Source organism: Borostomias antarcticus, assembly GCF_949987555.1.
Source record: "Borostomias antarcticus genome assembly, chromosome: 15".
NCBI classification, from domain to species: Eukaryota; Metazoa; Chordata; class Actinopteri; order Stomiiformes; family Stomiidae; genus Borostomias; species Borostomias antarcticus.
Window position 1 is genome coordinate 1,965,626 of NC_140248.1, and position 22,256 is coordinate 1,987,881.

At 45.9% G+C, this 22,256-nt stretch overlaps 1 protein-coding gene across 1 annotated transcript in view; it reads left to right on the forward strand.

The window, feature by feature from the left end:
• tmem132e (transmembrane protein 132E) overlaps positions 1-21,456 on the forward strand; it is a gene marked incomplete at its 3' end in the record, with an annotated part of 143,363 nt that extends 121,907 nt beyond the window's left edge. Inside the window, exons 7-9 of the mRNA XM_084449528.1 lie at positions 10,436-10,715; positions 15,682-15,876; positions 20,395-21,456. Of these exons, the coding sequence (XP_084305654.1) occupies positions 10,436-10,715; positions 15,682-15,876; positions 20,395-21,456 (1,537 nt within the window). The remainder of the gene's footprint in view (positions 1-10,435; positions 10,716-15,681; positions 15,877-20,394) is intronic.
• Positions 21,457-22,256: the final 800 nt, after the last annotated feature.

A 22,256-nucleotide genomic window follows, 5' to 3' on the forward strand; every position in this document is an offset into this window, starting at 1 on the left:
TGAGCGAATCCAAAAGACGGCCGGGCTCTGGTTCGTTGCGAAAAAATGCTAACTTTTGGTGATTTTAGGAAGAATCTACAGATGCAAACAGACTAAATGAAGTAAAATAAACATCTAAATGCGTATTTTTGATGTTTTATTTCCACTAGTCTGAAAGAAGACATGTTATGGAAGCAAAATAGCATAAAATCTCAAATTTGACCAGAGCTTTGAAAAACGATGTTTTCACCTGCCGTGTCTCGCCTTAATGTCCAATAATTTACTATTCCCCTGTGACATGTGACAAGTCATTTCCCCACTCTCACTCTTCTCTGTTTATTTCTTTCTGTCTTTCTCTCTCCCTCTCTCTCCCAGTTCCTCCTTCCCTTTCTCTCCCTTTCTCTCCTGTATCTCTCTTTCCCCCTCCCTCCCTCGCCCTCTATCTCCTGTATCTCTCTCTCACCCTCTATCTCCTGCATCTCTTTCCCCCTCCCTCCCACTCCCTCTATCTCCTGTATCTCTCTCTCCCCCTCCCTCCATCGCCCTCTATCTCCTGTATCTCTCTTTCCCCCTCCCTCCCTCACCCTCTATCTCCTGTATCTCTCTCCCTCTCCCCCTATCTCCTGTATCTCTCTCCCTCTATCTCCTGTATCTCTCCCTCTCCCTCTATCTCCTGTATCTCTCTCCCCCTCCCTCCCTCCCTCCCTCCCTCCCTCTATCTCCTGTATCTCTCTCTCCCTCTTTCTCCTATATATCTCTCTCCCCCTCCCTTATCATCTATCTCCTGTATCTCTCTCCCTCTCCCTCTCCCTCTATCTCCTGTATCTCTCCCTCTCCCTCTATCTCCTGTATCTCTCTCCCCCTCCCTCCCTCCCTCCCTCCCTCTATCACCTGTATCTCTCTCTCCCTCTTTCTCCTATATATCTCTCTCCCCCTCCCTCATCCTCTATCTCCTGTATCTCTCTCTCCCCCTCCCTCATCCTCTATCTCCTGTATCTCTCTTTCCCCCTCCATCACCCTCTATCTCTTGTATCTCTTTCCCTCTATCTCCTGTATCTCTCCCTCTCCCGCCCTCTATCTCCTGTATCTCTCTCTCCCTCTATCTCCTGTATATCTCTCCCCCTTCCTCCCTCGCCCTCTATCTCCTGTATCTCCCTCTATCTCCTGTATCTCTCTCTCCCTCTCCCTATACTTTATCTCCTGTATCTCTCTCTCCCTCTCCCTCCATCGCCCTCTCTCTCTCTTTCTCTCTCCCTCTATCTCCTGTATCTCTCTCTCCCCCTCCCTCATCCTCTATCTCCTGTATCTCTCTCTCCCTCTATCTCCTGTATCTCTCTCCCCCTCTCTCTATCTTCTGTATCTCTCTCTCCCTCTATCTCCTGTATCTCTCTCTCCCTCACCCTCCTGTATCTCTCTCTCCCCCTCCCTCTATATCCTGTATCTCTCTTTCCCCCTCCCTCCCTCGCCCTCTATCTCCTGTATGTCTCTCTTTCACCCTCTATCTCCTGCATCTCTCTTTCCCCCTCCCTCCCTCTCCTGTGTCTCTCTCTCCCCCTCCCTCTATCTCCTGTATCTCTCTTTCCCCCTCCCTCCCTCTCCCTCTATCTCCTGTATGTCTCTCTCTCACCCTCTATCTCCTGCATCTCTCTTTCCCCCTCCCTCCCTCTCCTGTATCTCTCTCTCCCCCTCCCTCCGTTGCCCTCTATCTCCTGTATCTCTCTCCCTCTCCCTCTATCTCCTGTATCTCTCTCTCCCCCTCCCTCCGTTGCCCTCTATCTCCTGCATCTCTCTCCCTCTCCCTCTATCTCCTGTATCTCTCTTTCTCTCCCTCTATCTCCTGTATCTCTCTCCCCCTCCCTCCCTCCCTCTATCTCCTGTATCTCTCTCCCACGCCCTCTATCTCCTGTATCTCTCTCCGTCTCCATCTATCTCCTGCATCTCTCTCTCCCTCTTTCTCCTATATCTCTCTCTCCCCCTCCCTCATCCTCTATCTCCTGTATCTCTCTCCCCCTCCCTCATCCTCTATCTCCTGTATCTCTCTTTCCACCTCCCTCGTCCTCTATCTCTTGTATCTCTCTCTCTATCTCCTGTATCTCTCTCCCCCTTCCTCCCTTGCCCTCTATCTCCTATATCTCTCTCTTCCTCTATCTCCTGTATCTCTCTCCCTCTCCCTCTATCTCCAGTATCTCTCTTTCTCTCCCTCTATCTCCTGTATCTCTCTCCCCCTCCCTCCCTCCCTCTATCTCCTGTATCTCTCTCCCACGCCCTCTATCTCATGTATCTCTCTCCCTCTCCCTCTATCTCCTGTATCTCTCTCTCCCTCTTTCTCCTATATCTCTCTCTCCCCCTCCCTCATCCTCTATCTCCTGTATCTCTCTCCCCCTCCCTCATCCTCTATCTCCTGTATCTCTCTTTCCCCCTCCCTCGCCCTCTATCTCTTGTATCTCTCTCCCTCTATCTCCTGTATCTCTCTCCCCCTTCCTCCCTTGCCCTCTATCTCCTATATCTCTCTCTCCCTCTATCTCCTGTATCTCTCTCCCTCCCTCGCCCTCTATCTCCTGTATCTCTCTCTCCCTCTATCTCCTGTATATCTCTCCCCCTTCCTCCCTCGCCCTCTATCTCCTGTATCTCTCCCTCTATCTCCTGTATCTCTCTTTCTCTCCCTCTATCTCCTGTATCTCTCTCCCTCTATCTCCTGTATCTCTCTCTCTCCCTCTATCTCCTGTATCTCTCTCCCCCTCCCTCCCTCCCTCTATCTCCTGTATCTCTCTCTCCCACGCCCTCTATCTCATGTATCTCTCTCCCTCACCCTCTATCTCCTGTATCTCTCTCTCCCTCTTTCTCCTATATCTCTCTCTCCCCCTCCCTCATCCTCTATCTCCTGTATCCCTCTCTCCCCCTCCCTCATTCTCTATCTCCTGTATCTCTCTTTCCCCCTCCCTCGCCCTCTATCTCTTGTATCTCTCCCTGTATCTCTCCCTCTATCTCCTGTATCTCTCTCTCCCTCTATCTCCTGTATCTCTCTCCCTCCCTCACCCTCTATCTCCTGTATCTCTCTCTCCCTCTTTCTCCTGTATATCTCTCCCCCTTCCTCCCTCGCCCTCTATCTCCTGTATCTCCCTCTCCCTCTATCTCCTGTATCTCTCTCTCCCTCTCCCTCTCCCTATACTGTATCTCCTGTATCTCTCTCTCCCCCTCCCTCCATCGCCCTCCCTCTCTCTCTCTCTTTCTCTCTCCCTCTATCTCCTGTATCTCTCTCTCCCTCGCCCTCTATCTCATGTATCTCTCTCCCTCACCCTCTAGCTCCTGTATCTCTCTCTCCCTCTTTCTCCTGTATCTCTCTCTCCCCCTCCCTCATCCTCTATCTCCTGTATCTCTCTCTCCCTCTATCTCCTGTATCTCTCTCTCCCTCTATCTCCTGTATTTCTCTCTCTCTCTCCCTCTCCCTCTATCTTCTGTATCTCTCTCTCCCTCTATCTCCTGTATCTCTCTCCCTCACCCTCCTGTATCTCTCTCTCCCCCTCCCTCTATCTCCTGTATCTTTCTTTCCCCCTCCCTCCCTCGCCCTCTATCTCCTGTATGTCTCTCTCTCACCCTCTATCTCCTGCATCTCTCTTTCCCCCTCCCTCCCTCTCCTGTATCTCTCTTTCCCCCTCCCTCCCTCTCCCTCTATCTCCTGTATGTCTCTCTCTCACCCTCTATCTCCTGCATCTCTCTTTCCCCCTCCCTCCCTCTCCTGTATCTCTCTCTCCCCCTCCCTCCGTTGCCCTCTATCTCCTGTATCTCTCTCCCTCTCCCTCTATCTCCTGTATCTCTCTTTCTCTCCCTCTATCTCCTGTATCTCTCTCCCTCTCCCTCCTGTATCTCTCTCTCTCCCTCTATCTCCTGTATCTCTCTCCCCCTCCCTCCCTCCCTCTATCTCCTGTATCTCTCTCCCACGCCCTCTATCTCATGTATCTCTCTCCCTCTCCCTCTATCTCCTGTATCTCTCTCTCCCTCTTTCTCCTATATCTCTCTCTCCACCTCCCACATCCTCTATCTCCTGTATCTCTCTCCCCCTCCCTCATCCTCTATCTCCTGTATCTCTCTTTCCCTCGCCCTCTATCTCTTGTATCTCTCTCCCTCTATCTCCTGTATCTCTCTCCCCCTTCCTCCCTTGCCCTCTATCTCCTATATCTCTCTCTCCCTCTATCTCCTGTATCTCTCTCTCCCTCTATCTCCTGTATATCTCTCCCCCTTCCTCCCTCGCCCTCTATCTCCTGTATCTCCCTCTCTCCCTATCTCCTGTATCTCTCTCCCCCACGCCCTCTATCTCATGTATCTCTCTCCCTCACCCTCTCTCTCCTGTATCTCTCTCTCCCTCTTTCTCCTTTATCTCTCTCTCCCCCTCCCCCATTCTCTATCTCCTGTATCTCTTTCCCCCTCCCTCGCCCTCTATCTCTTGTATCTCTCTCGCTGTATCTCTCCCTCTATCTCCTGTATCTCTCTCCCCCTTCCTCCCTTGCCCTCTATCTCCTATATCTCTCTCTCCCTCTATCTCCTGTATCTCTCTCTCCCTCTATCTCCTGTATATCTCTCCCCCTTCCTCCCTCGCCCTCTATCTCCTGTATCTCCCTCTCCCTCTATCTCCTGTATCTCTCTCTCCCTCTCCCTATACTGTATCTCCTGTATCTCTCTCTCCCCCTCCGTCCATCGCCCTCTCTCTCTCTTTCTCTCTCCCTCTATCCCCTGTATCTCTCTCTCCCTCTATCTCATGTATCTCTCTCCCTCACCCTCTATCTCCTGTATCTCTTTCTCCCTCTTTCTCCTGTATCTCTCTCTCCCCCTCCCTCATCCTCTATCTACTGTATCTCTCTCTCCCTCTATCTCCTGTATCTCTCTCTCCCTCTATCTCCTGTATCTCTCTCCCATTCCCTCTATCTCCTGTATCTCTCTCTCCCTCTATCTCCTGTATCTCTCTCTCCCTCTCCCTCCTGTATCTCTCTCTCCCCCTCCCTCTATCTCCTGTATCTCTCTTTCCCCCTCCCTCCCTCGCCCTCTATGTCCTGTATCTCTCTCACCCTCTATCTCCTGCATCTCTCTTTCCCCCTCCCTCCCTCTCCTGTATCTCTCTCTCCCCCTCCCTCCCACGCCCTCTATCTCCTGTATCTCTCTCCCTCTATCTCCTGTATCTCTCTTTCTCTCCCTCTATCTCCTGTATCTCTCTCCCTCTATCTCCTGTATCTCTCTCTCTCTCCCTCTATCTCCTGTATCTCTCTCCCCCTCCCTCCCTCCCTCCCTCTATCTCCTGTATCTCTCTCTCCCACGCCCTCTATCTCATGTATCTCTCTCCCTCACCCTCTATCTCCTGTATCTCTCTCACCCTCTTTCTCCTATATCTCTCTCTTCCTCCCTCATCCTCTATCTTCTGTATCTCCCTTTCCCCCTCCTTCGCCCTCTCTCTATTTCCCTCTCCCTCTATCTCCTGTATCTCCCTCTCCCTCTATCTCATGTATCTCTCTCCCTCACTCTCTATCTCCTGTATCTCTCTCTCCCTCTTTCTCCTGTATCTCTCTCTCCCCCTCCCTCTATCTCCTGTATCTCTCTCTCCCTCTATCTCCTGTATCTCTCTCTCTCTCCCTCTATCTCATTTATCTCCCTCTCCCTCGCCCAACATATTTGCATCTGCCTTCAGCAGCCGCCGAGTCAGAGGTCTGTGTTTTTGGTCGTGTCTGTTTGTTCGTTATTTAGTAGGATTTTGCAAAAAAAATTACCAAACCGATTTTCACTAAACTGGGTGGAGGCGTGTAGCATGGGGCAACTTAGTGAACTAATCCGAATCACTGGGCGGATACCAAATTAAAACAACACTTTGCTGTTTCCGCAAACAATATTATCTTATCTTTCTATGCATGTAAAGTTTGGGGGCCGCCACTGCAAAAGCTTTTCGCTCTCTTCGACCTCTTGTCTTTAGCCTAGACCTTGGGACATCCAACAGCAGTTCACCAAATGGCCTCAGTGCTCTAGCTGGGGTGCCAACATGGAGGAGTTCAGATAGGTACTGAGGGGCCAGACCATTCAAAGCCTTGAACACAAACATCACAATTTTAAAATCAATCCTGAAACGAACAGGAAGCCAGTGCAAGGAAGCCAGCACCGGTGTGATATGGCCACGCTTCTTTGTGAGTTATGAGAAACAGATGAGATAAACATAGTATAATTCCTGGATTAATGTAGCATTCAAGATTTGGCAGGAGACAGTGAAATTGTGTGGTTTTGGAGACTCACTTAGAATGTTAGAATGGTGTGCATATGACGTCCCTCAAAACACAAGCGATGGCAGATTTAGGCTGTGGCTCCTACTGTTGTAGGGCAGGAGGTGAGGGATCGAAGGCAAGTCACCAGCGAGAAAAGGCCAAGATTAGAACCCTAACAGTTAACTGTGGTCACCATGGAGCATCTCGTACAGTTATGTCATTAACTGATTTAGTTAGGGGCATGAAAACCTGGCGGAAGCAGTGTTAATAAAGTAAAACACTATAATAACCAACATTTCTTAAACAGTATAATAACTTTCTTAAACAGTATCATAACTAACATTTCTTAAACAGTATATTATTATTTCTTAAACAGTATAATAACCAACATTAGTATAATAACCAACATTAGTATAATAACCAACATTTATTAAAATGTCTCGCAACCAAACTCTTCATAGGCTATATAACTATTAACTTAACTCCAGCAAAGATTTTGGAGAAGCGTCTTCGTTAGAATGAGTTGAGATCAGTTCAGCTTTATTTATAGATATCAACTTTATTTATTTGCCGCTTTCGCAATATTAATATCAATATCAATATTATCTGATATTTCTATGCAAGTGTAACAAAATAATATTGATCTAGTTGTTGGAGCACTAGACTCTGATGGACATTGTTATGGCCACAGGGGTGACCATAGTAATGTTCTGTGTTTGTTGCATTGTGTGTTTTGCTGTCCCTTTTGTGTTGTGTTTTGGTTGTCCCTTCTGTTCTCCCATTCATTCATTTAGGTGTCCTGCTTGCAGATTCCCTCCTTCCATTCGTCCCGCCTCCTTGCTGGTTCCCTCCTCCCCTTCGTCATCTCTCCATTCTGTGCAGCTGTGTCCAATTAACTGGTGTCCCTGGTGTCCAATCATCTGTGTCCTCTCTGTTATATATACCCCAACCTGTCCTTTGTTCTGGAGCTGACTCCTTTTCGCTATGTTGTGAAGTGTGTTCTGTTTGTCAGCTGTGTTTGTTTGCTTAGTCTTATGTGTTTTGGTTGTCAGCTGTGTTTGTTTGCTTAGTCTTATGTGTTTGTTTTGGCCTGGTCAGTTAGTGTTGTGTATCCTATGTTGTTCAGTATCGCCATTTTGTTGTAGTTCTATTACGTTATCATTTGACATACTTTATTTATACGTTGTATGTTATTTCAGTTATCAACGCACAGGGGAAAGGGGACAGGTAAGCTGCCCATGGGCATATATCTCATCACGCAGGCGGTCCTATTGTTATGCACACTAGGTTTAGGGGCAGGTGCCACCCATGTACTTTTTGTTAGATAGTTTAGTTGTCATGGGATAGGTAGATTAGTCAGGAGTTTTACTGAGTTCTTTCCTTTGGCACTGCTCATTGTTCCCTTATCTCCTGTGTGTTGATAACTGAAATAACATATAAAGTATGTCAAATGATAACGTAATAGAACTACAACAAAATGGCGATACTGAACAACATAGGATACTTAACACAACACTAACTGACCAGGCCAAAACAAACACATAAGACTAAGCAAACAAACACAGCTGACAACCAAAACACATAAGACTAAGCAAACAAACACAGCTGACAAACAGAACACACTTCACAACATAGCGAAAAGGAGTCAGCTCCAGAACAAAGGACAGGTTGGGGTATATATAACAGAGAGGACACAGATGATTGGACGCCAGGGACACCAGTTAATTGGACACAGCTGCACGGAATGGAGAGATGACGAAGGGGAGGAGGGAACCAGCAAGGAGGCGGGACGAATGGAAGGAGGGAATCTGCAAGCAGGACACCTGAATGAATGAATGGGAGAACAGAAGGGACAACCAAAACACAACACAAAAGGGACAGCAAAACACACAATGCAACAAACACAGAACATTACTATGGTCACCCCTGTGGCCATAACAGACATAAACACACTACCAATTACGCCACAGAAAAGCTTACTCTTCAATGGTGCAAGTGGGCGATATTTATACTGAATAGGGAGTTTAACCATTTCAACTCGGTCACACCTATAAAATGCATTCATGGGTAGAGAGGCCTGTGCTCTCTGAGCACCCTTTCTAGTTTGATCCATGACCTCTTCTGAAGGTTATAGGTCTCTTGGATGACAGAGTACATCTGCTACACGGCACAATGATAACTGGATGCATTATCCAGTATACTTGTGCTAAAACAGTGTAATCGGGTCGGCCAGGCCCGATGTGTGCACCATAGGCGCCAGAATAAGGGGGACACGGGGAATTTTTGTCCGCCCACATTCAATGAAAAAGTGTCCCCCGACCCTCATTTTCAATTAAATGTTTTTGGGTGAGAACGCCAACTTCAGGTATAACGGTAATCGAATGACAGCTATATGAGTTGGCCTGTCTCCTTTGCGATCATCAGAATCTTGTAGAAACAACCCCACAACTCGTGTTTTCTCCTGGCGAATAGACACTAAAAATCCAGCAGAAGCAGAGCAGAGCACCGAAAGCCAACATGCCAGCCAGTTTCAGTTTGAAAAATAAACATTTTGTTGTTCATTCAATGCAAGCTGGATCAACAAATGGAGATGGCTGCATAATATTGAGTATTTGGTTGTGTTGACTGTTTTAGCTGTGTCAAAGCGTGACTGTTTTAGCTGTTTCAAAGCGTGACTGTTTTAGCCGTGTCAAAGCGTGACTGTTTTAGCTGTGTCAAAGCGTGACTGTTTTAGCCGTGTCAAAGCGTGACTGTTTTAGCTGTGTCAAAGCGTGACTGTTTTAGCTGTGTCAAAGCGTGACTGTTTTAGCTGTGTCAAAGCGTGACTGTTTTAGCCGTGTCAAAGCGCGACTGTTTTAGCTGTGTCAAAGCGTGACTGTTTTAGCTGTGTCAAAGCGTGACTGTTTTAGCTGTGTCAAAGCGGAGGCGAAAAGTCCCCCCCCCAAAAAAAAGACCCACAGACACCCAGCTTAATAGTGTCCCCACACTACGCGTTTCAATCCAGCGCGCCTGGTGTGCACCCAACCCCCACGCTTGCCAGGGTGTATCAAAGATTATAATGAGGAACAGACTAATCCACTGCTAAGGAAAAGAAGGCAAACTGAGGTAAACTGTCTCTGATCTGACCTGACCTCTGGCCTGGGCAAGGAGTTGTGACATTACTTGAGAGAGAAAACATTACCTGAATCTTTCCTGAAGAGTCTGCCTATGGCCACAGCAGCTTCAGTGTCCAAACTCATAAAGACAAGCACAAGAAAAATGTCTCGTGGCCACGCACTCGCCGGCCACAGGATGAGATAGGGTGTGATGCGTGTTTCAGAAGGGGGGTATATTGTCAGAGCTTTTAAGGAGACAAAACATGGAGTCAGAGCTGCTTAATATTCTGTCCAGTTCTTGGAATCAATGCGTGGGATATGCTTTGCCAGTCACTGACAGCCCCTGCATCTCAAGTTATCTGAAGGATAAGTCAAAGCAAAGATTAATTAGCCTGGGGGAATGGAGCAGGGCTTTTAGCATTGAGGGGGAAGCCAGCAGCTTGTCAGGAGCAGTGCTAGAGGAGGACAGGGAGGGAGCTGGAAGTATAGCAAGTGATACGTCTTTCGCTGGAACAGATTGGGCTTGATTGGAATTTGCCGGAGGTGGCCGTCCCCCCAAATCCCCCGTCCAGATGTCAGTCAATACGGGGAAGGGCGCAGGTCCAGCTTTTTGCTTGTTAGGTGCTTTTTGGATGACCTGAACGTCGGCTATGCCATGTCCGAAAGAGACACTGTACCCCAACAGATGGAGTTGTGTATCGGTTCTCATAACATCAAGAGCTATGATATCAAATGATAGATAATCATAAGAGGCAGTTCATCTTGTGAAAAAGGAGGCACCCAGGATTAGCATTTTGTGTAATCTAAAACATTGTAACATCTGAACACTGCCATGTTTGTCAGTGCTTTAGAGCAGGTGTGTCTTCCTACAGTTGATCGTTGTCACTATAGCTGTCACTTTGAATACTTGTCAGACTCTCATAACTTGTTTTTATTTTATTTATTTTTTTGCTCTACACCTTGCAAGCTCAAGAGGTAAAACTATCAAATGTGACCGGCCATATTGGTCTTTGCATCGACACCGGTAACAGCATCAATATGGGTTACCTTGTCAACTCCGTTTGTCATGCGGTCTTGTTGTGTTTCTCTTCCTCCCCCCCCCCCCCCCCCCTCTCTCTCTCTCAGGAGCACCAGGGACAGCGAGACAGAGGAGGACGAGGACGACAGGCGCGTGAGCCGGGGATGCACCCTGCAGTTCCAGCGCGCCCTGGTCAAGGTGCTGACCCAGTTCCACACCACCTCCACCGAGGGCACCGACCAGGTCATCACCATGCTGGGGCCTGACTGGCAGGTGGACGTCACCGACCTGGTCCAGGACTCCCTCAAGGTGGCCGACCCCCGGATAGCCGAACTGGTGGACCGCACCGTCCTGGTTGGCCTAGAGCTGGGCTCCACTGTGCTGAAGGTGAAACCCTTTAGGGTCACATTCTCCTAAAAAAAAAAGAGAACGCATATTGAAATATAGTAAAGTGATATGCAAAAGTGAAGAGGGAGGAGATGGAAAGAAAGATACTTTCAGACATGATATAATTTTCTAATTTCAGGACCTCGCGGGTCTTTTATTCGCTACACAGTGATGAACACAAATACACACGGTGAATGAGCGCCAACAACCACACACAACACACACACGCACACACACAACACACACACGCATCTGTAGTCACCAGTGGAAATTGTTCCCTGCATTTCACCCAACCAGGCTGTCCTCCTCTAGGGGCAGCCAGGAGCAGTGGGCAGCCATCGTTCATGGCACCCAGGGAGTGCAGGTCCAAGTGCTCAGTCTAGGTCCTGGTCAGGGACAGGACTGAAAAGCATCTGTTCTTCTGCATGTTTTTCCTATTTGGTGGAAACTCTTGTGAACACAGGGGGAACATGCAAACTCCGCACAGAAAGGCCAGGAGACCTTCTTGCTGTAAGGCGACAGTACTACAGTAGGTACTGCACCACTGTGCTGCACGTGAGCAATTTCGGGGTTCAGTGTCTTGCTCAAGGACACTTGGGCATACGCCAGGAGCTGGCATCATCATATATGGCTCCATGTGCAGAGCCTGGGGCTCAGATAAGCTTCATATCCCACTGTGCATCTTGCTCCATTCAACCTGAGTGATTGAATACTTAGGAAACCAAAATGATTGAGGGACAAAAGCAATTAAAAGATCTCCTGCTACCAGAATATTGTACAGTGCACAAGGACTGCCGGACTTGACTGGTCCTGGAAAATACTTTCACATATCCTATTGAAATATGCATCCTTTTGGATGATTTGAATAATCAATCTTCTCAAACTAAATTATTTCACTTAAGGGTCTCACTCATGAAAATTAATCATAGAGTCATAGAGACCTTTTCATTAAGTGAATGTCCTATTAAAGACAATCATATAATTGGTGGGGCGTACTCTAGGAGATTTGATGATTGGCCATTTAATCTGTCCATCTTCACTTTTGAGGGCTCTCGTTTTTGGTGGGGTTAACTTTATTTCAAGAAACATACACACAAAATAACATTAATTACAGACTGAAACCACCAATGTCATTAATGATAGGGTTGAACTGCATTTTTAAATTAAACGTATGCTTCTGCCACCCCCACCACTCTTTCTACTTTTGCTGGAAACTAATAATGTGTCCTGCCTGAAAGTATGGCACTATGAAAGGTGTGAGCGAGTGTATCCTGCTAATGACCTAAATCAGGTGCAATAGTAGCTCACGCCATCTTCACATCTTCTATGAACAGGCAGAACACTGGAAAATGTTCCTGGAATACCATTAAGGTCTATGTACAGTACCTTTGTGAACCATAACGGCCTACAGTCAAGCCGGAAAGTGCACCCCTTTCATGGGATGACTTTATGGGACTATACCACAACCCCCCACACGTTCATCCTTTCATTCCAACCTTTTTATCCCTTACCTAAATTCCACACGTAGAGTAGTGGTCAGAGCATAGAACTCCCAAGCGGGACATTCTCAGAGATAACCTGAGCGAAACCTTTCTAATATATATGTAGCTAAACAAACGCTGTACGTTTTATACATCTGGTGGACTTCCGTTTCCCCCTTAATGATACAGACTACTACCACCTGGTGGTGTGAAGTTATTTCATCTCACACAAGCGCAGATCGGAGGTGCCACTTGGCTACTGGCACAAACGGGAAACTTGTGTACCCCTACCTCTCCTATGTGAGAGTAGGCTATTCTCCAAAGCAGGGTAAACTCTAAAAAGAGAAATCAAAAGCCCTAATGGTGTATTCCTTCCTTTCCTACTAAATTCTAAATATACAGAATATAAAATTACTAAAAACATGCACAGAGTTTAAAAATACAAAGCAGTTTATTTGTTACATTGTAGCAATAATTGAAGAGAACATCTATGTAAGTCTCTTATGAAAATGTAAGTACAATAATAGTGTGTAAATATATACAGAATAGCAGAATACAAAAAATATACACGGAATCATGTACAGTAGGACCCCACTCATCCGAACTACAGAGATCCGAACCTCCCGGTCTACCGGACAGGCTTAAAATTATTTTTATTTTTTTTAGCCTGCTATCTGGTTACTGGTGGGATTTTCATTACAGTACTGTATCCTACTGTGAATAAAAACAGAACTATATGTAGACCTACATGTTGCCTGTAGGCTGTTGCCTACTGTCACGTTTCATTTCTTTGTTACTCTAATGTCGAGCATAAAACGCAAACGAGTCTGCTGCGCGAGAGCTGCATTCCTTGGTAGCCAGAAAGCGCGTCAGCAACCTAAAGCAGAGGAGTATCGAGTCATTTTTCGTTCCCAGTTAATGGACTTCAGGAACACAGACGTGTTGTGGGCATGTAGATTAGCCTACTAAACCTACTGTATTTGTTAAATAATAGCCTACAGCCTAGGCCACGTTAGCCTACATCGGTTGTTTTAGAGACTTTCTTTTAGGCTACAATAGCCTAAGACACGACAACTTGTCTGTCATTTCATTTATTTATTTATTGATTATAATTTGCTCTAATTGTTCTAATGTTGGGTTGTTTTTAGGCTATACCATTTTGTTCTATGAATACAGTAGCCTATCGATGTAGCGTACGCCTCATTTGAGAATAAAGTACAGTATTTGATCAAAGCACGCACTCAATTGGAAATCCGGTTATTTTATTATAGGCTACTATAGGCTAGGCTATATGAGTTTAGTTGGCTATTTGATTGCAATTTTGATGCATTTTCACAAGTAATTAAGGTTATTTATCGGTCTATTATGAGTCTATATGGAACATTAACCACTTATTGAATTTGGTGCATTTTAACATAAGTTTCAGTCATCCGGACATTTCAGAGATACGAACAACCTTCGGTCCCGTTGGGTTCGGATAAGTGGAGTCCTACTGTATAATGTGAAGTGAAATGCTATGTAATTAACCACAAGAGGCAGTAGTCCCAGCACACCAAAATCAATAAGGACACCAAAATCAACCCGCCGATCTCCACTGCACAAGTAGAGTAGTGGTGGGAGACCGGGGTTCAAGACCCGGTGGGTATGACTTTATGGGACTATACCCCAAACCTCCACATGTTCATACTTTCACTCCAACATTGCCTTATAGGTCAGATCCTGTCCTAACCTAACCCTTATTCTAACCCCAACCCACACTAGGGACTGGAAGAAGGACACCAAAACCAACCTGCCAATCAATTCACAGCTATTTCAGTGGCATGACTAGCTTCCGTCCTACCAGTCCTGAACAGAAACAAACCAGCCACGCACATAAGCCAGGTTGGACCTGGCCTGGTTTCCCCAGATGTATGAAAATGGGGAAGAAAAAAAGGCCAATGATAGATGGATGGATGGATAGTTTATTGATTTTTCAGCAGTTGAAATTAAAGCAAGATTTGAAAGAAAAATGGACACTAGATACGGAGTAATGAAAAAGACACTAGGGGTAGTAGCATAAGAGAGGAATAACTGGGGCTATATACGTACAATAACCGTGCAGTATAGAATAGAATAAGATATATATGTATGTATATATTATACATACATACAGTATGTACAGTACCTGCATACATTTAGTCTGTATGGATGTATATACAGTAGCTATACAAGTATATAAGTCTAGGAGTACACAATATATATATATATATATATATATATATATATATATTATAATCAGAGGACATCTTCACTATAGCCTACTATCTCACTCTCTAACTCTCTCCGGTGACACAGACGGCTCGTGATGAAAAGTACTGCAAGGCATCATAGAAAAGGCTAAAACGGAGAGTTCTCCGAATCACTGTGCTTGTTATGCTGGAACGTTTCTCAATCTACTTCCTCGCCTCCAGCTACACAGACTTATCAACAGACCACAAATAGAAACTGCATTTGTGCCCATTCGGGGGGGACTCCACTAAATATTATTATGGTTGTTAAAGACTAAATTAACAAATTCAGAGGCATGCCGACACTCCGATTCTCACAGTAGATTTGGAATGTTCTTCCCTGCCGACAGTACTGATGTGGCCACATTCCAAACTGATGAGGACAAGGACAATATTTAGCTAATGATGTGCTAAGCCAGAAGGTGCACAGACAATTGCGGTAATGAGAAAAGGCAGTCAGCTTTTATTTTTTGTTTTTTGTAGAGAGAAAAAATAACAAACAATTTTTTTTTTTTATTGATGTGAAAACCTGTCATAGCATCTGAAATACCCCCACAAACACATTCCCACGTTCCATACAGGCAGCGTTTATAGAGGTCAGAGCCCAGGTATGGAGGATACAGCCCTATCTGACTCAGGGGAAATCAAGTGTGCGTTCTGTAATCAACTCCCCCCTTTTTAAGTATTCCATGACCTTCGTTTGCAACTGAAAGGTGTAATGATAAGCTTTTAAAAATGCCTGTTGCAAATTATAATGAAGGAAGAGCCATTGAATTCAGAGAGGGCTGGCACATTTATGCCCATCACATTGCACTCCCCAGGCACGCTGATAGACTCTGGTGATGGTTCTGTTAACCAGCTATTTCAGAGCGGTCAAGTGGTGTTTATTTCGGACATCTGGGAGGCCAGCAGTAGTTTTTTCTTCCCACTGTCTCTCACAGCCGCTGTTCAAAAGGACCGATGGACCGCCTGCTGTATGCACACACACAAGCACATCCATAATAAATAATAATCATTCATTTTATTTACAAAGCACTTTCATTTTTTCATCTCAGAGTGCTAAAACATGCAGTTCAGTACATACTAGCCCTCCCGTTACCAGAGTATGCAGGTCACAATTCTCTCAGCGAGCAAATAGTACGTCCTAGTATGTTGAAAAACTGCATGGCAATGAACTAATCCTGATTCTGCGTCTTGTGAATGCTCTTCTTCTTGAAGGTGGAGTCTCCGCTGGCGGTGGAGGCAGTGCTTGGGGAGACGGCGTTCTCCGTCACCGAGGAGAAGGTGTCCATCTTGGAGCTGCGCGTCCACGCCATCTCCGGCCTGACACTGTCCCTACAGCACAGCCCCGGCAACAGCCACACCATGGTCGCCAAGGCAACCGGCCTGCAGACACTGACTGCACCTAAGCAGGTACTACACACTGTGGCACACTGAGTCAGGAGCACATTATTACAGAAGAGATATCTTTTTCCATGGTACACCCTTCATAAACAAAAGTTTTAATAGAAATTACAGCTGCTGTGCAGCACTGGATCTGGGCCGGGCGTTTTGAGGAGGAAGAGGAAGGAGGAGTAAATGACAAATACACGAGAGTCTCTGCCTGGACTAATTAATTAAAACTTTTTAAATTAAAAAAATCTTTAAAATCATGTGTCTTAGGGTCCGTTATTGGGGCGGGGTTGCCAACATCTCTGATTGGTGGAGACATTGCTGTTGCACTATAGCATTGTGGGTAGTGTATTTTTTCCTGTATGAACAGCAGTAGTTTGAGGGGACAAAATGAGGACAGACTTCAAAATACTGTCAAAAATACAGTTTTTGAGATAAAATGTGTTTTTACATGCCATGATCTTTAGAAACGTCTTTCGAAACGAAATAGCTTCCTCACTTGCTCCAGCACTAATGCGCACAGCGCGCAATCGTTGCTCCAGCACGCTGTGCACATGCGTGCTGGAGCAAGTGAGGAAGCTATTTCGTGTCTAAAGACGTTTCTAAAGATCATATTACAGAGGCATGTGAAATACCATAACAGGCCTATGCTCTATGTAAGCTCAACTAGCGATTCATCAAGACAGATTGATGAAAACAACCGTTTCGCGGCAGAAAATAGATTTTTAGAAACTGATTTCTAAGTGCCCCGACCACCGCCATTACATGGATATACTGGCTCGCGCTGGATTTTAAATTTCTTCTACATGCCTCCGAACTACACCAAAGTGATCTCGGTGAGTCAAACGTCTTATAATATGTCGTAAATAAGGTCCAGGTTGTCAAAAACGAGCATTGTCCTTTAAATCCATTAATTGATTATGACTAGCGTCTAGCTTGTTAAGCAGTTGGGCAGTCGGCTAATTTAGGCTCAGCTGTTTGGCGCCGTATGAGACTTACTTCACAACAGAGACAAATAAATGCGTCTAAAGTTAGCTGTCATCACTCGTGCACTCTGGATGGGGAAAGGGCAGTGGAGGAGTAGCGCGCCTCCGTTTGTGTTCGCTTTTCGCATTTACCGTTGACAAAGGAAGAGAGGGAGGGGAGGGGCACGGGTGTGTGTGCGGCGGGGGGGGGGGGGGGGCTGGCAAAATTACAACGCATTTTGGGGCATTATTATTACACGCTTTTAATCGAGAATCGATCGATGTCACCATGGGCCACATACAGTAGGCCTACACTGTAAAAAAAATAAAAAATAATTACTTTCAAAAGGGCACTTGCCTTGTCCAGAGGGCAAAGGGCAGGTGCTCTAGCACCACCTCGTGTCTATCAGTGCACGTCCCTGCCAGTCGGAGAGAAAATAAATAACAAGCCTTCTCACGCCGTTGGAAGGTCACACCAGTAAACATCATGTCCCTCTTATCCAGACACACAACTGCAGGTTTGATAGAGAACACTTTGCCAGAGGTATCCCATTAACTTGTATTCTAAAGTGATTGACTGCCGTATCGAGCCCAACACCCAGTGTGTGGAATTCCACTAGTAAGTAGCTTTGAATCACATGGGTTTGTTATCCTGCAGGGTTTTAACCTGGATCTTAGCCTCTCCAGTCACAGTTTATGTTCTCATCTGTACAAAGGGGTTCAAGCTAAACACTTGGATTCCAGCTGGATGTTAGCTTATGTTGAGTTTACATAACCAAGTGCTCAATGTGAGCCATGTGCATGCAGAAACCCTGAACCAGAAACCCTGAACCAGACCCTGAACCAGAAACCCTGAACCAGACCCTAAACCAGACCCTGAACCAGAAACCCTGAACCAGACCCTGAACCAGAAACCCTGAACCAGACCCTGAACCAGAAACCCTGAACCAGACCCTGAACCAGAAACCCTGAACCAGAAACCCTGAACCAGAAACTCTGAACCAGACCCTGAACCAGAAACCCTTGTTTTAAGGCACCTAGGGACTGGACACACAAATGGCGCCTTTTCCTTTAGACTGTGGCTGACAAATAATCACTTCATAGACTTGATGGGTTGATTTTCCACCAGGAATGAGCCTTTAAAGAACTTTCTTATCTGTCTTACTGCACAAGGTCCCCTTATTATAAGACCTTCAATCGATCTTAGGAAGTTACAAGTGGAAACATCTGTTTGGGAAAGCAGGTTATGAGTTTTTATTACATCACATACCCACAAGACGAACGGTTGATGCTCAAAGTGCTCATTAGTCTGTTCGCCATAGCACCCCAAGCAGCTCTTCCCAGACACAGGAACTGGGCACTTTTTTGATTTATTGAATCCAACTCCCAGGGAACATCACACATGCCAGCGAGGAGACGTCTTGTTTAATAAGCGCCAGAGGAGCAGCAGCCTCCTTCCATGCTCCAGCTTCTCTAGCGGCAACACCAGAGTTCGGCTTTTGTAATCCATCCAAAATAATTAATTGGCTACAGTGCCTCAGCTTCAGAAAGAGGCATGATAGTATTGTGTAGCTGTGCATGTGTCTGTTCAGTGCCTGATTCCCCAGCAGTGAAGCAGACATGTTTCGATGCCCTGGTCCCCGACAGGGGATCCTCTCTGTTTCATCCCCCCATCGCTGCACCACCGGCCAAAATGGGCCGGCAAACGAAACAGGCCTCAGTCAGAAAGCCGGCATTAAATTCCAATTATCTCGCCTTCCACTGTTTGGCCACCTTAAAATTTAATCACAGTAATGTATTGTCCTAAGTGCTCTCCAAAGCCGGGCCGTAAAACGCAGCCGGGCCGTCAGCCGGGGCAACTCTCCAAGGGGTGTTCAGGCTATTTCACACCATTTGATTCTGTTTCACAAAACCCTCCGCCTCTGTCTGCTGAATCTGCCCTCACTCAGTATAAATGAATAAAAGACATAAACTAGAAACCGAGGAGAGTGGACACGCAAAGTCTCTTTGTATTATCTTACTGGCTTACACCATTTTATGTTATGTGTGCATTTGGTTAATGTTTGTTAACTTCAGCCATCCCAGATTGTGTGCTCATGTTTTCGATTGCCAAGGCAGTCACTGGGCTATTTTTATTACTCTTATACTATCCATAAGGACAAATGGGATGTCCAAATATTCATCTCCTAGCTTGAGGGTAGTTCCTTTGAAGCAGTTCCTCTGAAACAGTTTGTAAAAGTGACTCTACTAAATTTCCATATTATTAGTTTAGTTTCAGCATCACCAAGGTAAAATGGAGGACAGGGTGCCATAGTCAATGTATTATTTAAATGATCCATATCAAAGGCTCCCTTCATCTTGACAAGTGGAGATGATAGAAGCCCGGCATTGACCAGGAATGTCATAACAACCTTGAAGTTCCCTGATGACTGAACATTCTTTTCTACGGGGGCGTTCCAGAAGGAATTTGGTAAATACCTCTCCTCTGGATAATAAAAATACTTTTCTGTTGGGGATTAAAATGGCAGTCAAAGAAAGGCTTTGGTTTCTCCTCTCTTCTCTAAAAGGTGCTCGTTGGTATTCCGGCAGGTCTGAAGGAGGGACACTGTCAGACTGCTGGCTTGTTAGTGTGGTGACATGGGCATAAGCATTGCCATTACTCTTGAAAGCCAGACCACATCTGTCAGCTAACTGCCATGTCGGTCGTGCTGCTCGGCCTATTTGTCTGTTGTTGCCTGCAGGACAACCCCCCCCCTTTCAATCGGTCTGTGGCGTGCATATCTGAGTGAGACCGCCTGTGTTGAGCAGGGGGGGTTCTGCTGATGTTTAGAGATGCTCAGATGATTTAGGGATTGGAGCGAGTCGTGGGGAAATAACCCGTCATACAGAGGAGCAGACAACACTTAGCCCAGTTGTAACACTGTTTTGAAGAAGAAAAACACAATAACAATTGTGATTATTAAAAACTGTGAAATTAGTTCTTGACTTTGATTTGAAGGCAGTATATTGTCATTTTGTGAAACCATGTATATAATATGGGCACTCAAGACTTTCTGTCTCTATATGTGCCCATGGGTGTGTCTATACATATAATTCATAAGCCAAATGCAGGCCCAGAGTAACCACGTAGAAAGAGGCAGTAGAAAGCTTAATTTGCAGTACTGTACCTCAGTACACAACCCACGTATGCTAAACATGGATGTAACGATAACCGGTATAATGATAAACCATGATAAAATTGGATTAAATCAATCACGATAAAACCATCACTAAAACCGTGTTTGATTTCTGCACTTTGAAAAACTCACTGTAAATACTGTCCAACATCAACCAATGTCTATGCAAACAAAAAGTGCACAGTGCTGCTAATTTTATTTGTGGTTTTGAATATGACACTTGGTGAAATAATCATGTATCAGTAGTTTTTGAAAATGTTCAATCCATTTTAACAATACCGCGATAATACTGATAACTGTGATAATTTTGGTCACTATAATCATGATGTGAAATTTTCAGACCGCTACATCTCTATGCTAAATACCATGTTTTCTACTCGTTTTGTTTATTCTCTCAGGAGGCCAGTTTGTCCATCTGGCTGTACTACAGCGACAGCACTGCTTCTCCTCTGACCTTCTTTGACCCCAAGGACTACAACCTCAACGCCTCCTCGCTGGATGACAAGGTGGTGTCGGTTTCCCAGGAGCCTCAGCAGCGCTGGCCAGTGATAGCGGCGGAGGGGGAGGGCTCCGGGGAGATGGTGCGCGTGGAGATGACCATCTGCGAAGCGTGTCAGAAGACCAAGCGCAAGAGCATCATCGCGTCTGCCCCTGTGTATGTGAAAGTCCACTTCGGCCCTGAGGAGGACTCTGAGGAAGAGACAGAGACTGAGCCGATACCAATCACCAGGGGGCCACCGGTTGTGGACCCCAACGTCGGAGGTGGAGGCTTTGAGTTGTCCAATGAGCAGCCGGCAAGCGTCCCTATAGACTACACTAACTTCCCCACCATCAGCAACCAAGAGAGGCCCACGGAGGGAGAGGAGGAGATCGAAGATGACTTTGTCCACTCGCCTCGCAGCATGACAGACCTGGAGATCGGCATGTACGCCCTCCTTGGAGTCTTCTGCCTGGCCATTCTGGTCTTTCTCATCAACTGCATTGTCTTTGTCCTCAAGTACCGCCACAAAAGGATCCCCCCCGAGGGCCAGGCCAACATGGATCATTCCCACCACTGGGTGTTTCTGGGGAACGGACAGCCCCTGAGGGCCCAGAGTGACCTTTCACCCCAGCCGGTGGAGAGCCCAAGCAATGCCCTGGAGGGAGTACAGACTTGTTGTCACGGGGACCACCACAGCAGTGGCAGCTCCCAGACCAGCGTTCAGAGCCAGGTGCATGGGAGGGGGGATGGAAGCTCTGGGGGCTCCACCAAGGAGCCCGGAGAGGAGGCCAGCTCACCCACCTCCAAGCGCAAGAGGGTCAAGTTCACCACCTTCACCACCCTTCCCACAGAGGACATGCCCTACAACTCCATCCCCATAGCAGATGAAGAAGACATTCAGTGGGTATGCCAGGACATGGGTTTCCAAGACCCGGAGGAACTGCATGATTACATGCGCAGAATAAAGGAGATTGCCTGAAGGGGGCGCCCTGTCGCATCCCTCAAAGCTTTCTAAAAATACTTTCCTTTATATTTTTCTCTTTTTTCACGTTAGAGGGAGGTAACTTTTCACAAGGCCAACTACTTGTTCTCTTTTATGTTTGGGTTGAATTTTTTTCTCTCATTCTTTGCACAGTGCCGTTTCCTGTACACACAAACTTTGAAAAAAAACAAAAAAAACTTGTGGAAAGCCAAAGACAGGCTAGAGGATTTTAAATCGCTAGTGAAAATGGCTTTGTATGGATGTCCCTTCCATTTAGGGAGGGGATGGAACACTCAAAGGGAGCACTACTCTGCAGATGGATTTGAAGTGTTCAAGTCTCCCATTCGGGGGGTTAGTTGCAAGCCTGAAATGGACAGGAGAATTATCTGTGTTATGGGTTGGGTCCTGGCTGTGTTTGTTGGTTTTGTCTAATCTTCAAGTATCTTCTCCAACAAAGAGGCCTTCGATATGGAGATTACATTTCCAGAGAAGCATTGGTGAGAGCCATAGTTGTATCTTAAACAGCATGATGGACAAACAATTTTCAAAGACTCTCATAAAGAACCATGTCATTCATTGTATGTTTATTTTTTGCCAAAATAGGAAAACATTCTTTAAAAGCAAAATGTTCTTCATTGTTTTTTTTGGTACAGCACATTCGATAATTTTCAATCAAGGTCATACAAAATTGTTGCAACATTTCATGTCGTCAAAGCCAGTATCATAATACTGCTTCATACTCTGTCCTGGTGAAGTCTAACTCCTTCTAGAATGGATTTCACTGGTCACTACTTCTC